Source organism: Oncorhynchus clarkii, chromosome 24, assembly GCF_045791955.1.
Source record: "Oncorhynchus clarkii lewisi isolate Uvic-CL-2024 chromosome 24, UVic_Ocla_1.0, whole genome shotgun sequence".
In the NCBI taxonomy this organism is placed as follows: Eukaryota; Metazoa; Chordata; class Actinopteri; order Salmoniformes; family Salmonidae; genus Oncorhynchus; species Oncorhynchus clarkii.
Window position 1 is genome coordinate 26,628,438 of NC_092170.1, and position 19,958 is coordinate 26,648,395.

The 19,958-nt window shown below is 45.5% G+C and overlaps 1 protein-coding gene across 7 annotated transcripts in view; it reads left to right on the forward strand.

Moving 5' to 3' along the window:
* Positions 1-19,958, forward strand: part of LOC139382360 (RNA-binding protein Musashi homolog 2-like) — a 330,112-nt gene that overhangs the window by 243,860 nt on the left and 66,294 nt on the right. For all 7 annotated transcript variants that reach the window (XM_071126345.1, XM_071126342.1, XM_071126343.1 and 4 more), the window contains exons 9-10: positions 11,221-11,335; positions 18,317-18,391. In XM_071126345.1, coding sequence (XP_070982446.1) covers positions 11,221-11,335; positions 18,317-18,391 — 190 coding nt within the window. The remainder of the gene's footprint in view (positions 1-11,220; positions 11,336-18,316; positions 18,392-19,958) is intronic.

A 19,958-nucleotide genomic window follows, 5' to 3' on the forward strand; every position in this document is an offset into this window, starting at 1 on the left:
CGTGCAAGAGATGCTTTACAGCCACCATTTCACAAACCCACCATCTGTGCATCCTTAACCCTCAGCTTTTAAGAGGGAAGGGGGCCATCTCAGTCTCCATCTGTACTTCCTGTGTGTAGCTATCAGGCATGACCCAGGCATTGACTCCTCTCCTCTCCTAGTGAGTGGTTCTGACTGGGACTTACAGGACTCTGCATCAAGAGATGATGTTACCAGGCATCAGTGGCTCAGTGCCAGTATATGGGTGAGGCCCTACTCTGAGTGCCAGCCGCCCTGGGCCGAACCTGTTTGATACCCACTCTGGGTAGCAGTGGTGTAAAGTACTTAAGTCAAAATACTTTAAAGTACTTCTTCAAATTAAATTGTATTGGTCACATACATGTGTTTAGCAGATGTTATTGCGGGTGTAGCAAGATGCTTGGGCTTCTAGCTCCAACAGCGCAGTAGTATTTAACAAGTAATATCTAACAATTTCACGACAATACACACAAATCTAAAGGAATGGAATTAAGAATATATAAATATTTGGACGAGCAATGTCAGAGCGGCCTAGACTAAGATACAGTAGAATAGAATACAGTATATACAGTTGAAGTCGGAAGTTTACATACACTTAGGTTGGAGTCATTAAAACTCGTTTTTCAACCACTCCACAAATGTCTTGTTAACAAACTATAGTTTTGGCAAGTCGGTTAGGACATCTACATGTGCATGACACAAGTAATTTTTCCAACCATTGTTAACAGACAGATTATTTCACTTATAATTCACTGTAGCATAATTCCAGTGGGTTAGAAGTTTACATACACTAAGTTGACTGTGCCTTTAAAAAGCTTGGACAATTCCAGAAAATGATGTCATGGCTTTTAAAGCTTCTGATAGGCTAATTGACATCATTTGAGTCCTTGGGAGCAATTTCCAAACACCTGAAGGTACCACGTTCATCTGTACAAACAATAGTGCGCAAGTATAAACACCATGGGACCACGCAGCCGTCATACCGCTCAGGAAGGGGACGCGTTCTGTCTCCTAGAGATGAATGTTCTTTGGTGAGAAAAGTGCAAATCAATCCCAGAAAAACAGCAAAGGACCTTGTGGAGATGCTGGAGGAAACGGGTACAAGAGTATCTATATCCACAGTAAAATTAATCCTATATCGACATAACCTGAAAGGCCGCTCAGCAAGGAAGAAGCCACTGTTTCAAAACCGCCTTGAAAAGCCAGACTACGGTTTGCAACTGCACATGGGGACAAAGATTGTACTTTTTGGAGAAATGTCCTCTGGTCTGATGAAACAAAAATATAACTGTTTGTCCATAATGACTTTCATTATGTTTGGAGGAAAAAGGGGGAGGCTTGCAAGCCGAAGAACACCATCCCAACCGTGAAGCACAGGGGTGGCAGCATCATGTTGTGGGGGTGTTTTGCTGCAGGAGGGCCTGGTGCATTTCACAAAATAGATGGCTTCATGAGGATGGAAAATGATGTGGATATATTGAAGCAACATCTGAAGACATCAGTCAGGAAGTTAAAGCTTGGTCGCAAATGGGTCTTCCAAATGGACAATGACCCCAAGCATACTTCCAAAGTTGTGGCAAAATGGCTTAAGGACAACAAAGTCAAGATATTGGTGTGGTCATCACAAAGCCCTGACCTCAATCCTGTAGAACATTTGTGGGCAGAACTGAAAAAGCGTGTGCGAGCAAGGAGGCCTACAAACCTGACTGAGCTACACCAGCTCTGTCAGGAGGAATGGGCCAACATTCACCTAACGTATTGTGGGAAGCTTGTGGAAGGCTACCCAAAATGTTTGACCCAAGTTAAACAATAAAGGCAATGCTACCAAATACTAATTCAGTGTATGTAAACTTCTGACCCACTGGGAATGTGATGAAATAAATAATTTTCTTCTATTATTCTGACATTTCACATTCTTAAAATAAAGTGGTGATCCTAACTGACATAAAACAGGGACTTTTTACTAGGATTAAATGTCAGGAATGGTGAAAAACGTATTTTAAATGTATTTGGCTAAGGTGTATGTAAACTTCTTACTTCAACTGTATGTACATGTGAGATGAGTAATGCAAAATATGTAAACATTATTAAAGTGACTAGTGTTCCATTATTAAAGTGGGAAGTTATTTAAGTAGTTTTTGGGGGTATCTGCACTTTACTATTCATATTTTGTACAACTTTTACTTTTACTTCACTACATTCCTAAAGAAAATAATGTACTTTTTACTCCATACATTTTCCCTGAAAAGCAAAAGTACTCATTACATTTTGAATGCTTAGCAGGACAAAATAATGGTTCAATTCACACACTTATCAAGAGAACATCCCTGGTCATCTACTGCCTCTGATCTGGCAGACTCACTAAACACAAATGCTTTGTTTGTAAATGATGTCTGAGTGTTGGAGTGTGCCCCTGGGTATGTGTACATTTTAAAAACAAGAAAATTATGCTGTTTGGTTTTCTTAGTATAAGGAATGTTTTATTATTCATACTTTTACATGTAAATATCCTAGCCCTGACAGAGCTCTGACATGTGGAGAGGCTGAGAAATAGAGTGGTGAAGGAAAACTCTGAATAGGCTTTTTGTATTCCTCTTCAGAGTGGACAGACTGGAGTTCTGGCCCAAAAACTGCGGCCCAGGTTTGACTGACTGCCTGGATGTGTGTCAGTCTGTTTTTACCTGACACTCACACCCCTTTCACACTCTCTCCAAATCGCTTCATACAAAACCAAGACCAAGCCTTATCCCCCCCTCCTTTGTCCGGTAGTACTCACTGAGCTTGGCTGCTTTACTGTGCTGTGATGGTAGAGTATAGGTGTTTAACTGGAGTGTGGGGCGCACAATAAAGCTGGAAAGTGTTTAAAGGCCTGGTCGAGGCAGACTGAACCGTGCAGCTGTTGGACACATGTAGAGGAGTGGATCGATCCTGGCCTGGGATAAACCCTCCCTCAGGTACCACCCAGACAGGAAAACTTAGAGAGAAAACACAGTCTACTGTATCAGTGCTCTTTCTTAGATGCACAAATGAGGTAATTATACGCTATCCTTTCTTTCAACGGATCTGAACTGGATGTGAGACTAGCGGTGAGGGCTGTATGTTAACTGTCCATTCTTACCCGTCCTCATAGATGTCAACATTTAACTGCTTTTGTTTCACTGATTGACCAAACTCAGCCTTGGGTATGCAAGGACCTCACTCTCCTCTCTGCTGGTGTCTCTGTGCTGTCTGCACCAATAGCTAACAGCCCCCCTAGACCTGTAGACCTGCTACATGTTCCCAGGCAATACTGCTGACCCCTCTCCATAATCCCCATGTAGCCCCCCTTCCAGTACAGATGTACCCTGGCTCATTCCCATCACGCCGCCCCTCTCTTCCCTCCAGCCCCCTGCCTGCCCCCGGAGGCCCCCTGCGCTAGCCCACTGCGGCGCTAGCCCATTAGCATGTATGATAAGTGCCTAGCATGTCGGCGGGCCAATTTAAAGGCTGGCTCTGCCATGCCAGGGCTCAGGCCTGCAATATCATTGGGAGATAATCTACCGCTGTGAGGGAGAAAGTGGCAGCTCGGGGCGTGCATAAAATCACTCTTATTTTCTCCTTCTCCCTCTCTTCTCTTTCTTCCTTCTGGCTGTTAACACCACTACTTCTTCTGATGACACTGAGAACATGGCAGAAACACCCAAGGGAGGGAGGGAAGTGTTTGTGTGTGTCAGAGGAGGGGCAAGGCAGAGGGGACATGACATGATTCTATGAGTGTTTCCATAGTTGATATATCCCTCAGCCCATTTAATCCCATTAGGAGACATGTTAAGTTGATTCTTCAACTTCAATACACTCTCTCTGTGTATTTACTCAGCTCTCTCTGTCCAGGAGGAGTTAGTGCATGGCCAGTGCATGTCTCTCTCTCTCTCTCTCTCTGTCTCTCACTCTGTGTCTCTCTCTGCCTCTCTCTGCCTCTCTCTCTCTCTGTCTGTCTCTGTCTCTCTATGTCTCTGTCTCTCTCTCTCTCTCTCTCTCTCTCTGTGTCTCTCTTTCTTTCTCTCCCCCTGTCTGTCTCTCTTTCTCTCTCTGTGTCTCTCTTTCTCTCTCCCCCTGTCTGTCTCTCTCTCTGCGTCTCTCTCTTTCTCTCTCTCCCCCTGTCTGTCTCTCTCTGTCTCTCTGTCGCTTTCTCTCTCAATTCAATGGCTTTATTGGCATGGGAAGCATGTTTACATTGCCAAAGCAAGTGAAATAGATTTTTTTTTAAACAATAAAACATTTACTGTAAACATTACACTTCCAAAAGAATAAAGACATTTCAAATGTCATATTATGTTTTTATACAGTGTTGTAATGACGTGCAAATAGTTCAAGTACAAAAGGGAAAATAAATAAAGATAAATGGTTGCCCTTTTCTTGTGGCAACAGGTCACAAATCTTGCTGCTGTGATGGCACGTTGTGGTATTTCACCCAATAGATATGGGAGTTTATCAAAATTGGATTTGTTTTCAAATTATTTGTGGGTCTGTGTAATCTGAGGGAAATATGTGTCTCTTATGGTTATACATTTGGCATGAGGTTAGAAAGTGCAGCTCAGTTTCCACTTCATTTTGTGGGCAGTGTGCACATAGCCTGTCTTCTCTTGAGAGACAGGTCTGCCTTTGGTGGCCTTTCTCAATAGCAAGGCTATGCTCACTGAATCTGTACATAGTCAAAGCTTTCCTTAATTTTGGGTCAGTCACAGTGGTCAGGTATTCTGCCACTGTGTACTCTCTGTTTAGGGCCAAATAGCATTCTAGTTTGCTCAGTTTTCTGGTAAATTCTTTCCAATGTGTCAAGTAATTATCTTTTTGTTTTCTCATGATTTGGTTAGGTCTAGTTATGTTGCTGTCCTGGAGCTCTGTGGGGTCTGTTTGTGTTTGTGAACAGAGCCCCAGGACCAGCTTGCTTAGGGGTCTCTTCTCCAGGTTTATTTATCTGTAGGTGATGGCTTTGTTATGGAAGGTTTGGGAATTGCTTCCTTTTAGGTGGTTGTAGAATTTAACGGCTATTTCTGGATTTTGATAATTAGCGGGTATCGGCCTTATTCTGCACTGCATGCATTATTTGAGAGCTGAGTAAATTATATTTTTGCAGTGTCTCAATTTGGTGTTTGCCCGATTTTGTGAATTCTTGGTTGGTGAGCGGACCCCAGTCCTCACAACCATAAAGGGAAACGGGTTCTATAACTGATTCAAGTATTTTTAGGAACCTCACTGAGCTCGAGCTGTTTTGCAAGGAGGAATGGGAAAAAATTTCAGTCTCCCGATGTGCAAAACTGATAGAGACATACCCCAAGCGACTTACAGCTGTAATCGCAGCAAAAGGTGGCGCTACAAAGTATTCATTTAAGGGGGCTGAATAATTTTGCACGCCCAATTTTTCAATTTTTGATTTGTTAAAAAAGTTTGAAATATCCAATAAATGTTGTTCCACTTCATGATTGTGTCCCACTTGTTGTTGATTCTTCACAAAAAAATACAGTTTTATATCTTTATGTTTGAAGCCTGAAATGTGGCAAAAGGTCGCAAAGTTCAAGGGGGCCGAATACTTTCGCAAGGCACTATACATGTTGAAGAGGGTGGGGCTTAAGCTGCATCCCTGTCTCACCCCCGGCCCTGTGGAAAGAAATGTGTGTTTTTTTAGCCAATTTTAACTGCACACTTGTTGTTTGTGTACATGGATTTTATAATGTTGTATGTTTTTCCCCCAACACTACTTTCCATCAATTTGCATAGCAGACCCTCATGCCAAATTGAGTTGAAAGCAATTTGGAAATCAACAAAACATGAGAAGACTTTGTGTTTGTTTTGGTTTGTTTGTTTGTCAATTAAGGTGTGCAAAGTGAATACGTGGTCTGTTGTACGGTAATTTGATAAAAAGCCTATTTGACATTTGCTCAATACATTGTTTTTGCTGAGGAAATGTATTTATCTGCTGTTAATGATAATGCAGAGGGTTTTCCCAAGGTTGCTGTTGACGCGTATCCCATGGTAGTTATTGAGGTCAAATTTGTCTCCACTTTTGTGGATTGGGGTGATCAGTCCTAGGTTCCAAATATTGGGGAAGATGCCAGAGCTGTGGATGATGTTAAAGAGTTTAAGTATAAGCCTCTCTCTCTCTCTCTGCATCTCTCTCTCTCTGCATCTCTCTCTCTTTGCATCTCCCTCTCTCTCTCTGCATCTCTCTCTCTCTCTCTCTCTGCATCTCTCTCTCTCTCTCTCTCACTCTCTCCGCCTGCCTGCCTTTGTGTTTACACACAGCAGCACTGCAGTATTTTAGAGTAGGTTAAGCTAACAGAGGTGAATTGTGATATTTTAAAAGATTACAGTAATTCAGCCAATTGTATTGGAGCATGCCATTTCCAAAGTGCTCTTTCAGACCAGACATGTCACAATGGAGAGATGAGGAAATCCAGTTCTTAGAAAGGGGGAATGAAAGTTGGGTGAGGGGGGGGGATTGAAGAGAGCAAGAGATACATAAAGTAGAATTCCTGTACATAACTGACAAAAGGGCAGAACACCAGTGAAAATGGTATGGTAAAGTTAACAGGGTTTTATGACCTCCTATCTGTAGTTGATGTAACGCATAAAGAAAAGAAAGCAGTAGAAAGTGGAGGGGAGATGCAGTGGAGATGCAGTGGAGATGGCTCCCTCTGCTCGCTTCACCCTGCCAGACCCCTCTGTAATCTATAGCCAAGACACACACACACACTGCCTGAAGAAGAGCCCAACAACACACACACACATGTGTAACATTTTTATTTGCTCTAAAGCGCTTTCCTCTCGCAAATGCCACAGCGAAAATAGATGTTCTGTTTTGGAAGCATAAATAGCCTCTGTTTTTTTCACTGCAGATATAGATTTGTGTGTCAGGCAAAATAGCTTTAAGTGTATTAATAATGTACAGGGGCTCCCCATTCCTCTCATGTAATCTAATTCAACTTGCCATGAATTATGACTCAGTGTTAAGTTCAGGGTTCTGCCGTCAGGCAACGGAGCAGATTCCTCTTTCCTTCTCTCTCTCTCTCTCTCTCTCTCTTTATTTCTCTCAATCTCTCTCTCTCCTACTCTCTTTATTTCTCTCACTCTCTCTCTCTCTTACTCTCTCTTTCTTTTCCTTACTCTCTCTCTTACTCTCTCTCTTTCTCTCTCTCACTCTCTCTCTTACTCTCTCTCAATCTCTCTCTTACTCTCTCTCTCTCTCTCTCTCTCTCTTTCCCTCACTCTCTCTCACTCTCTCTCTTACTCTCTCTCTCTCTCTCTCTCTCTTTCTCTCACTCTCACTCTCTCTCTTGCTCTCTTTCTCTCACTCTCTCTTTCTCTTTCTCTCACTCTCTCTCTTTCTCTCTCTTTCTCTTTCTCTCACTCTCTCTCTTACTCTCTCTCTTACTCTCTCTCTTACTCTCTCTTTCTCTCTCTCTCTCTTACTCTTTCTCTCTCTTTTCCAATGGTGGGGGTCATGGTTGGGGGATGTGAGTAGACGTAATGGCAGTGCTGTGCTGTTAGGTATCGGGATACAGAGACAGAGAAAGGCCTGAGATTTCTGTGGTAAAACAGGCATTTCACTGCGTACATGTACACAAATATACAAATGTACACAAATTGAGTGGTTACTGTACATGTCTTTTTATAGCCCTGCTCAGATAATAATAGTCAAAACAGGCCATCTGATATGTGACCACTGTTGTCATGTTTGCCTCTGTTATGTTGATGTTCTGGTTTTGGGTTTAAGTGCCTTTCGTTCTCTTGCCTGGAGTGACTGTACTGTTGTATTGAGGGATGAGTCACTCTGCCAGCCAGGCACTGCACTCTGCAGCACTGCAGTTCTGGGGAGGAAGACAGGGGAAGAAGAGATGTGAGAATTAATCAGTTCCGTGAATGAGGCAACTTCTCTCTCCTCTCCTTTTGTCTGTCTGTCTGTCTGTCTGTCTGTCTGTCTGTCTGTCTGTCTGTCTCGTTCTCTCTTTCTCTCTTTCTGTCTGTCTGGGTCTGTCTGTCTGTCTGTCTGTCCGTCCGTGGGGGTCATGGTTGGGGGATGTGAGTAGACGTAATGGCAGTGCTGTGCTGTTAGGTATCGGGATATAGAGACAGAGAAAGGCCTGAGATCTCTGTGGTAAAACAGGCATTTCACTGCTTACATGTCCGTCCGTCCGCTTACATGTCCGTCCGTCAGTCAGTCAGTCAGTCAGTTAGTTATCGGGCCTGTCAGAGGAAGTGCCTGCTCTTAAATGTGCTGGAGGAAACAAAATGTGTCTCTAAAGAAGGTTGGTTCCAGGCGTTATGGCAGTCAGGGAAAGTGACAGTGTTCCTTCTGAACTGGTTCGTTCTAAAAGAGAGAAAGTGCTGATGTCCCAGCTCTGTCACTTTTAGAAATATATACTTTTACATAGTTTAATATGAAGGAGGCTTTGATCCTGACTAATATGAGCTGGAATATTGTTAACATATGGAAATCTACGTGGGCAAGTGGCACTTACCAACAGAAAAATGATTGCTCTTCTGTAATTGTTTCCTTGTAGAATAATTGTTCTTTAGTAGGGGTTGTTTGTAACGGCAGTCACATTGTCACAATAGGGAGGTTGTTGGTGTTAAAAGGGCTGGTTAACATTAAAAACGCGTCCCCACTTTCATGCATTAAAGCTCATGATGAGGGAGGGGGGAGAGGTGGGGAGGAGGGAGAGGAGTGGAGGGGAGGAGGGTGTTCTCTCATTACCCCCCCCCCCCCGCAGGAGGAGACTGGCAGGTGGCATCTGCCCCCCACAGCTCCCTGCCCTTCACAGCTCCCTGCCCTCTGGTCCTGGGTGGACCTGTCAATCAAACCACTCTGACAGAGGTCTGTGCATGTGTGCGCCGAGATACTCTGCTCACAATAATGTCATTATGAATAGATTAGGCAAATGGATGCTTGTATAAATAACATGTTGGAATTAGTTACTGATAAGAAAATTTAAAAAATTCACTCTTTAAACATTTTGATCACAACACAAGAAGAATGTTTTATATTGCGCTGGAAATGTATCTAGTTACGACAAATCATCCGACCTGCTTCTGTATATCATCTCTGCCTTTTGATTATTTGATTTCATGATGACTACTGGACATTTGTCTAAAGTTTACAGACAGATGGATGACGTAAACTTAGAAAACCACAGACTCAAACACCAGAGAATCACACACCATCATACTCTATCCTCTCTCCTCCCTCGTCTTTCTCCACTGCCCTGATAAGAACGCCGGCCATCCCTCCACCCCCTCACTCCCCCACACCATCATACTCTATCCTCTCTCCTCCCTCGTCTTTCTCCACTGCCCTGATAAGAACGCCGGCCATCCCTCCACCCCCTCACTCCCCCACACCATCATACTCTATCCTCTCTCCTCCCTCGTCTTTCTCCACTGCCCTGATAAGAACGCCGGCCATCCCTCCACCCCCTCACTCCCCCACACCATCATACTCTATCCTCTCTCCTCCCTCGTCTTTCTCCACTGCCCTGATAAGAACGCCGGCCATCCCTCCACCCCCTCACTCCCCCACACCATTTGCTCCCCTTCATATTTTCATTAAGAGCTGAAGGACCTCATCAGCACTGGTTGAAACCTGAGCCATCCATATAATTAGTTAAGTAATAACAGGGAAGCGCCCATCAAGCCTCTTAACTAACGGGCCCTGGCCCCACCGCTCTGCTGGCACTGATGACACCCACCCCGATCACGACCAGCTCTCCACGGCCATTAGCCAGCAGCGGGCAGAGACCCACTACTGCTCCCCTTGCTCACTACGCCTGCCCCCCTCTTCACCCGCCTGATGCTGATATAATTATAGACAGCTACTGTTTTACCATTGTGTTTAATTAGAGACTAGGATTAAAGTTAGCATGGCCTCTAGCATAGCCCCTGTCTGCTCTACCATTGTGTTTAATTAGAGGCTAGGATTAAGGTTAGCATGGCCTCTAGCATAGCCTGTGTCTGCTCTACCATTGTGTTTAATTAGAGGGTAGGTTGAAGGTTAGCATGGCCTCTAGCATAGCCTGTGTCTGCTCTACCATTGTGTTTAATTAGAGGCTAGGATTAAGGTTAGCATGGCCTCTAGCATAGCCTGTTTCTGCTCTACCATTGTGTTTAATTAGAGGGTAGGTTGAGGGTTAGCATGGCCTCTAGCATAGCCTGTGTCTGCTCTACCATTGTTAGTGTTTTCAATGTATTGATTGAAGGATAATGATGACACTGGCATAGCCATTGAAACAAATAAATGTACCTTAATAACACAATGGCCATGGTGTGTTTTAGGATGCTTTTGATAGCCCTGGTATAAGAGCAATAAGCATTGTGTTAGGAGGAGGGAATGTCAGTCAGCACAGCGGGGTGTGTGTGTGTGTGTGTGTGTGTGTGTGTGTGTGTGTGTGTGTGTGTGTGTGTGTGTGTGTGTGTGTGTGTGTGTGTGTGTGTGTGTGTGTGTGTGTGTGTGTGTGTGTGTGTGTGTGTGTGTGTGTGTGTGTGTGTAGATGGGGGGAGCAAATGTAAACGGCAGAACAGGCGATGGAGTTGTGTATGTGATGGGGGGTTAATAGTGCCCTGGGGTGGAAGCAGTCAGAGAGAGAGAGAAAGAGAGAGAGCTTGAGCGAGAGATTGAGAGAGAGAGATTGAGAGATTGAGAGAGAGATTGAGAGATTGAGAGAGAGATTGAGAGAGAGATTGGGAGAGAGAGAGAGAGAGGGAGAGGGAGAGAGAGAATCCTGCAAACTTTACCTGGAGATGCAGCAGCCCTGACATAAGAGAACAAGCAAACATGGGTGCTCATTTCAGCTGTGAGGAGATGGGAAGGAAACGCAAGGATCCCTTCTCTGTTCTTCATTTAGCCCAAAATGAAAGATGTTAGGTTTGATGGTCAGGTGGTCCACCCGATGGCGCTACTCTGAAAACCCTGTGTGACATGGGGTCAACACTTCCATATTCCTTTCATGTATTTCAGTGCCTACAGTATGTACTGTATGTTCATCTCAAGTACAGTAAGACGTCTTTTCACGTATGACTGATGTGTGTCTCGTTGTCTGTCCTGAAACCTCTGACACTTGCCATATTCCTTGAATGTATTCAATGTCTATTAATGTATTGTCTATGTTCATCCTGTGTACTGTGAGGGAACTTGTCACAGATGTATGTCTCGTTGTGTCCTGTCCACAGGTAGAATGCAAGAAGGCCCAGCCCAAGGAGGTGATGTTCCCTCCAGGTACGCGAGGCAGGGCCAGGGGCTTGCCCTACACCATGGATGCCTTCATGCTGGGGATGGGCATGCTGAGTGAGTACACTTGGATTGGTACAAGACATATTTTCAGAATGAATGCGGCCTTATGGTAATATTGACAAAACACAATATGGCAATTAGCAAAAGTAGCCCACCAACATGTCCCAAGTGACCCTTACCAAGACTTTGACATTACCATTGTTTCTAGTGCTGTGGCAGGACAGGAAGGGCACTCTGCCTGACACGGACTAGCTGTGTCTCTCTCCACCGCTGACATGTTCTCTCACACTGTCTGATACCAACACCACCTCGGTTACCAATCCTGATTCTGGCTCTGATAGTGCTAGTGATTTCTGCCTGACACGGAGACTCTCAGCCACTTACTATCTATAGGAATGTAACTAACAGGACACGCTCCCCAAAACACAATGAAGGAATAACAAGGCAAGGGAAATACAGTCAAATGACTCCTACAAGTTGCTGCCATTTATAAACATCAGCTAGACGAGAGCTCATTCCAGGAAATGCTGCCAGCAATGGTCTGCTGGAGACCCACCTTCCTTCCTCCCTCCTCACGACTATACAAAGATCCCCTCCCTTACAGCCATTCACTTAGCGTGTTCCCCCATTTTCATGTAGATTTGACAAGGAAAAGACAGGAAACAAGGATCCTGAGAAGGCTCCCCCACCCCGCTGTACCCCACCCCGCTGTACCCCCCCCTTTCCAGTTCCCTCCTCCCTTCTCCAGCTCTCCTCAGAGCTTCAGCCCAGCGTTAGTGACAAGAGATAATTACTGTTAGATTGATCGTCTGCTCAAAGTAACTGAAGCAAATAAATAGTTTGATGCTGGGTGCTGAATCCGAATGACGGCTAATGGAAGCTGCAGGATAGGTCGCCCTACCCGTAATTTGGCTTGATGAAGCATCCTCATAGGGGCTTGCATGAAATATTCTATTGATATTCAGACAGTTCCGTTACCATATCCACTGCCTCGAACCCCCCACCCACCCCCCCAAACCCCCATTCTCCCAGCCCCCAAATTCATCCAAGCAGGGCTATGCATTACAGAAGTAAATGAAGAGGAAAATTGAAGTAATGTTAAATTATAAATGTATGATTTCATCTGCCAGACCTGAAGATTGCTGAATAATAGGGTATGGATATCACAGGGTTTCATCTGTTGGGGGGATTAGAGGAGAGGAGGGCTTGTCTCCTACTATAGTTCATCAACATCATTCATTCTCCAACTTCTCCACCACAAACCTCCAGCTGTAGTTCCTGAAGTCTGCTGGAGGCACCAATTCTAACTCAGCCTGGTTGGTTTGGTAGAGATGTGTCAAGTTTCTCTACAGGTGATTTTGTCAATACCCTGTCAACAGACACAGTTTAGAGCAGGGTTCTCCAACTGTGTTCCTGGAGAGCTACCCTCATGTAGGGGTTCGCTCCAACCCTAATTTAGAGCACCTGATTCTAATAATTAGCTGGATGATAAGTTGAATCAGGTTAGTTACAACTGGGGTTGAAGTGAAAACCTACAGGAGGGTAGATCTCCAGGAACAGGGTTGGAGAGCCCTGTTTTAGTGTAATGTGAAGAGACTCCACAAGAATCTGGTGAACATATTCAGATGTATCGCCGATCAACCTGACCAAATGTGAAGCAAATGGAAAGAGTGCATAGAAGAGGAGAGGAGAAGAGATGTTTGAGAAGCAGTGAAGGAGAGGATGGAGAGATGTGTGAGAAGCAGTGAAGGAGAGGATGGAGAGATGTGTGAGAAGCAGTGAAGGAGAGGAGAAGAGATGTTTGAGAAGCAGTGAAGGAGAGGATGGAGAGATGTGTGAGAAGCAGTGAAGGAGAGGATGGAGATGATGTGTGAGAAGCAGTGAAGGAGAGGATGGAGAGATGTTTGAGAAGCAGTGAAGGAGAGGAGAAGAGATGTTTGAGAAGCAGTGAAGGAGAGGATGGAGAGATGTGTGAGAAGCAGTGAAGGAGAGGATGGAGAGATGTGTGAGAAGCAGTGAAGGAGAGGATGGAGAGATGTGTGAGAAGCAGTGAAGGAGAGGATGGAGAGATGTGTGAGAAGCAGTGAAGGAGAGGATGAAGAGATGTGTGAGAAGCAGTGAAGGAGAGGAGAAGAGATGTTTGAGAAGCAGTGAAGGAGAGGATGGAGAGATGTGTGAGAAGCAGTGAAGGAGAGGAGAAGAGATGTTTGAGAAGCAGTGAAGGAGAGGATGGAGAGATGTGTGAGAAGCAGTGAAGGAGAGGATGGAGAGATGTGTGAGAAGCAGTGAAGGAGAGGAGAAGAGATGTTTGAGAAGCAGTGAAGGAGAGGATGGAGAGATGTGTGAGAAGCAGTGAAGGAGAGGATGGAGAGATGTGTGAGAAGCAGTGAAGGAGAGGATGGAGAGATGTGTGAGAAGCAGTGAAGGAGAGGAGAAGAGATGTTTGAGAAGCAGTGAAGGAGAGAATGGAGAGATGTGTGAGAAGCAGTGAAGGAGAGGATGGAGAGATGTGTGAGAAGCAGTGAAGGAGAGGATGGAGAGATGTGTGAGAAGCAGTGAAGGAGAGGATGGAGAGATGTGTGAGAAGCAGTGAAGGAGAGGAGAAGAGATGTTTGAGAAGCAGTGAAGGAGAGGATGGAGAGATGTGTGAGAAGCAGTGAAGGAGAGGAGAAGAGATGTTTGAGAAGCAGTGAAGGAGAGGAGAAGAGATGTTTGAGAAGCAGTGAAGGAGAGGATGGAGAGATGTGTGAGAAGCAGTGAAGGAGAGGAGAAGAGATGTGTGAGGAGCAGTGAAGGAGAGGATGGAGAGATGTGTGAGAAGCAGTGAAGGAGAGGAGAAGAGATGTTTGAGAAGCAGTGAAGGAGAGGATGGAGAGATGTGTGAGAAGCAATGAAGGAGAGGATGGAGAGATGTGTGAGAAGCAGTGAAGGAGAGGATGGAGAGATGTGTGAGAAGCAGTGAAGGAGAGGATGGAGAGATGTGTGAGGAGCAGTGAAGGAGATGATGGAGAGAGAGGGAGAATGAACTGAAACTCCTTATCTAAATGAAATTGGAAAAGCAGGACAGCGAAACATTCCGTTCGCTAATTTGCATACAAAAATCAACAAGGCTCATTATTTAAGGAACCCTAATTCCTTACTTGCCAAAATCTCATTAACACCCCCCCCCCTCCCCCAACCCCCACCCTGTTCGCTTTGTTTACCACACCTAATCGAGCCATTTATCTTTATTGTGTTAGGGCCTGCATGTATGTTTGCTAAAATTAATACACATTTAATGCCCTGTACAGAGTGTGGCTTTACCAGATGCATAATTGATTTTAAAGTGAATCTGAACTGTTGGGCCATAAAAAAGGGCATTAGTATGCATATTAATACACAGGCCCTGAGGCTCTGCGGCAGCTAGTGGGGCCAGCCTTTATTTACTGAGGTATACACCGAGAGGAAGACGGGAGAGACGGAGGAGAGGAGCCAGAAAACATGTCAGACCAATCACTTCCTATCTCCTGTGTGTGTGTGCGTGCATGTGTCGACGCACGGTCTTGTTGGCCATCGCCATGCCTCGTCTCGACAGCCAGATCCCCCCCCCTCTCCCTCCCTGTTTCCATGTCTCCATCCTCTCTTGTCTGGATGTCTTTGTCTAGCCTAGCTCCGCCTCCTGGAGGAAAGCAGAAGCACACTGTGATCCTCTCACCTGCTAGGCAGGGCGAAGTGCACACACACACACACACACTCCTCTTATATCAGCCAAACTCTATTGTTGTGCAAAGACATTGTTTTCTCCACCTGGAAAAATGTCTGTGAGACAGGTTCCTATGTCTCCCAGTTCATCATTGTTGCTTTTCAATATGCACAACAAGGATGTGATGCCTGAGGAGTAAATATGTGTTCATTTAAAGGGTGGAGTGTGTGTGTGTGTGTGTGTGTGTGTGTGTGTGTGTGTGTGTGTGTGTGTGTGTGTGTGTGTGTGTGTGTGTGTGTGTGTGTGTGTGTGTGTGTGTGTGTGTGTGTGTGTTTCATTATGCAGACCTGTGTAGCTGTGTTCTACTGTATTCATGTAGCTGTATAATTCATTGTAGCCTAACGTTTGCAGACAGCAGAGCCACGGAGGAATTAGTGTATGTGTTAATGTGTACATCTGTATGTCTGGAATATGACTGAGAGTGTGCATGAGTGCCTGCAAATCTGTGTGTTAATGTATGTGCATGTTCTTGCAGACAACAGCAAGCACTGATAGGCTGAGTTGAGCACAGACCTTGAGGCTGCACGACAGTTACCGGCTGACAAAATTTCATGACCACCACAGCCCTAGCTGGGCTGTTGTTTGTTTTGCTGACGAGGCATGGCTACCAGCAACACAGACACACACACACACTCCAACCCCGAGGTGCTGGCTTGCTTCTGTGTTAATCTCACACTGTCAATAGAGCCCCACCAAACACACACATTCTCTTTCTCTGCAACCTCTTTACATGTCAGAGGAAAAGCCCATGTCATGTATATTTAGCCTCTGGCATTTACTCCTCTTTAAGAGGAGAAATACACAGTGCATGGATACCGACGTAGTCCTGACGTAGTCCTGACGTTAGTTTAGAGGCTACGGTCTGTTAACATTGCATAGCATTCCACAGTTAAAAGAACTGCTCATTTAGCCCTGATCACACAGTTAAACGACATATCATTTGTAAGAATTAAGTTGCAGTTGCTAGTCAAAAAAGCTTCATAGACATCTTTAAATATCCACACAAATAAATGAATAGCTCACATTCAGTGTATGGCTACCAAACCTGGTCCACACAGTTTGGGGTAGAACCGATATCAGTGTAATATGTAGACAGATGTGTATATATATACACATGTTGTCAGAAGCTCAGTGTGATCAGTAAGTGCTCATTTCATAGAGTCCAATATCTCTCTAGGCCAGTGAGAAGGAAACCAGGTCTGGATGGAGGAAATGAGGTCACTCAGCTTGAGCTGTATGACCTGTGTGATTATAAATGTTATCGAGTCTAGTGTGTCAGAACCCAGTAGGAACCACTATATTGCATTTACTTCCTTCTCTCTCTCTGTTTCTCTCTCTGTTTCTCTCTCTCTCTCTGTTCTCTCTGTTTCTCTCTCTCTCTCTCTGTTTCTCTCACACACAAACACATGCACACATATACACACAAAATGTGTAAGTAAACTGCTGTTGTTGTTTGTGAGCAGAGATAGGGCACTGTAGCAGGATTTAAACAACAGCTCATCTGCCTTCAAGTGTCCATTGAGACTCAGTTGGACTGTGACAGCTCCTGCCTCCAATCTGGCAACCATACAAGAGCAGCATGTGTGTTGGGTCCCATCCCACTTTATTTCCCTCTTATCTTCCACTGTGACCAGGATGTGCTCCAACGGATCCAACAATTCAAACACTGCTGATGTGGTGTTTTTTTAACACACACACACACACACACACACACACACACACACACACACACACACACACACACACACACACACACACACACACACCCTTGAAACAGTCACGGCTCTATCGGAAGCTATGAAATAGGAGACTTTGGGAGCTAAAGGAGCACTTCTGAACTATCATCATTAAAAATTTCTGCCTCAGCAAATATGGCACAACTTAACATATTCCAAGTATATTCCCAAATAGCAGATTCAAATAGCAGTTTATTTTTTGCCACTTTTGGAGTGACTTTTTACAATCACGCCATCGTATTTCTTCTTGCCTGTTCTGTGGTATCTCAGCGGATATTACGGCCCGCCCAGCGCACCAAGGTAGCCTCACATATCAGAAAGACTCTCTAATCCATAATGTCCTTGCACAAATCTCATCCACTCATTGTCTTGCAGCGCCGTGTCGTTCATGATCGATTAGCCGGGGCTCTAATAGAAAGGTTATCCATCAATGACAGTGTACAGGTGACAAAAAACCTGGACAGATTCCAGACATCCTGTTGCCATGTAACCCTGGGAGCCGACGAGGGGTCGTCTGGGAGCCTCTGGGGAGGTAGAGGAGTCTGGCAGGCTGGGGAGGAGGAGGCTGGAGAGCATGACAGGCTAGGGAGGAGGAGGCTGGAGAGCATGACAGGCTGGGGAGGAGGAGGCTGGAGAGCATGACAGGCTAGGGAGGAGGAGGCTGGAGAGCATGACAGGCTGGGGAGGAGAAGGCTGGAGAGCATGACAGGCTGGGGAGGAGGAGGCTGGATAGCATGACAGGCTGAGGAGGAGGAGGCTGGAGAGCATGACAGGCTAGGGAGGAGGAGGCTGGAGAGCATGACAGGCTAGGGAGGAGGAGGCTCGATTGCATGACAGGCTAGGGAGGAGGAGGCTGGAGAGCATGACAGGCTGGGGAGGAGGAGGCTGGAGAGCATGACAGGCAGGAGAGCATGACAGGCTGGGGAGGAGGAGGCTGGAGAGCATGACAGGCTGGGGAGGAGGAGGCTGGAGAGCATGACAGGCTAGGGAGGAGGAGGCTGGAGAGCATGACAGGCTAGGGAGGAGGAGGCTGGAGAGCATGACAGGCTAGGGAGGAGGAGGCTGGAGAGCATGACAGGCTAGGGAGGAGGAGGCTGGATAGCATGACAGGCTAGGGAGGAGGAGGCTGGAGAGCATGACAGGCTAGGGAGGAGGAGGCTGAATAGCATGACAGGCTAGGGAGGAGTAGGCTGGAGAGCATGACAGGCAGGAGAGCATGACAGGCTGGGGAGGAGGAGGCTGGAGAGCATGACAGGCTAGGGAGGAGGAGGCTGGAGAGCATGCCAGGCAGGAGAGGAGGAGGCTGGAGAGCATGACAGGCTGAGACTGGAACACTTCTGATGCTCATCAGCTCAAACTGAGCCTCATGACTCATCTGCAATCTAGCACCAGCAGCAGGGCTGTGCGTGTGTGTGTGTGTGTGTGTGTGTGTGTGTGTGTGTCTGTGTCTGTGTGTGTGCGTGCGTGCGTGCGTGTGTGCGTGCGTGCGTGCGTGTGTAAAGTGATGGGAGGCCAAGATGGTTTAACACAACTCCTGATTGTCCCCCCTTCTCCTAGGTTACCCAAACATTGTAGCAACGTACGGCCGTGGATACACTGGTTTTGCCCCGAGTTACAGCTACCAATTCCCTGGTAAGTTCCATCTTGTTAGGCACTGTGTGCTTCTCTGCCTGCCTGCTGGGGTGAGGTAATGGACCCCCTGTTGGCTCACAAACACACATCCCACTCCCCGCCTCCCTCCTCACACACACACACACACACACACACACACACACACACACACACACACACACACACACTGTTCTCTCTCTGATCTCAGCTGGGTTCCTGAAGATGATTATGTTATGTTGTAATGCCATGTCACTCTCTGTAACCCAAATGGCTTCAGTAAGGGATGAATTCCGTCCTGGCACCCACTCTCACTCACCGCATCATCACTCTGCCAGTTATTATACTGTGGAAAAATCCAATCCTCCAAATGTGATTTGTTAAGGTAACATTATGCAATTATGTCACCATTCACTCTCCTCTAAAGACCTCTACAATGGAAAATGTTAGAGCTTGATTTCACGCCTTATTTCAACATGTTATGAGTGACCTGTGTTCTCTCTGCCACCTGGCATCAGTATACCCAGCTTGGAATGTTGCCAGAGGGAGAGAGTGACTGTCACCATGCTAGGGACTGCCATGACGAGATGCTCCACGATTATCCAGCCCGCAGGGAATTCATATACACTTATACAGGAGGGGCATTCATATTCAGGAGGGGTATTCATATACAGGAGGGGCATTCATATACAGATATACAGGAGGGGCATTCATATACACATATACAGGAGGGGCATTCATGTATACATATACAGGAGGGGCATTCATATACACATATACAGGAGGGGCATTCATATACACATATACAGGAGGGGCATTCAGATACACTTATACAGGAGGGGCATTCATATACACTTATACAGGAGGGGCATTCATATACACATATACAGGAGGGGCATTCATATACACATATACAGGAGGGGCATTCATATACACATATACAGGAGGGGCATTCATATACACATATACAGGAGGGGCATTCATATACACATATACAGGAGGGGCATTCATATACACTTATACAGGAGGGGAATTCATATACACATATACAGGAGGGGCATTCATATACACTTATACAGGAGGGAATTCATATACACATATACAGGAGGGAAATACATATACACATATACAGGAGAGGCATTCGTATACACATACACAAGAGGGGCATTCATATACACATATACAGGAGGAGCATTCATATACACATATACAGGAGGGGTCCTAGCAGTGCTTCAGTAAGTATGTGTTTTTCTTGTGGATGGTCAATTTAATATTTAGAACCTACTGTGTCTTTCAAATAGGAGTCAGGTAATGTTTATTTAGATATGAAACACCAGTGTACTCTAGTAATTATGACAATGTAGGGGCTTTGCTGGGTTTTTTGGTGATTTAACTTCAATTGTCTGAAATGTTACATTTTGTTTGCAGTCTCTGGCTGTTGTTCTTGGGGCCTTAGCCCCATGCTCATACAAAGATACAAGAACCCACTGCATCTGTGAGCAGTGTCAAACGTCGGTTGAGTGTGGAGTGGAGAACATCAGTATAGTATTTCAGCAGGTTTGTTGTCTCTATAGTCAGAGCATCTCGGTGT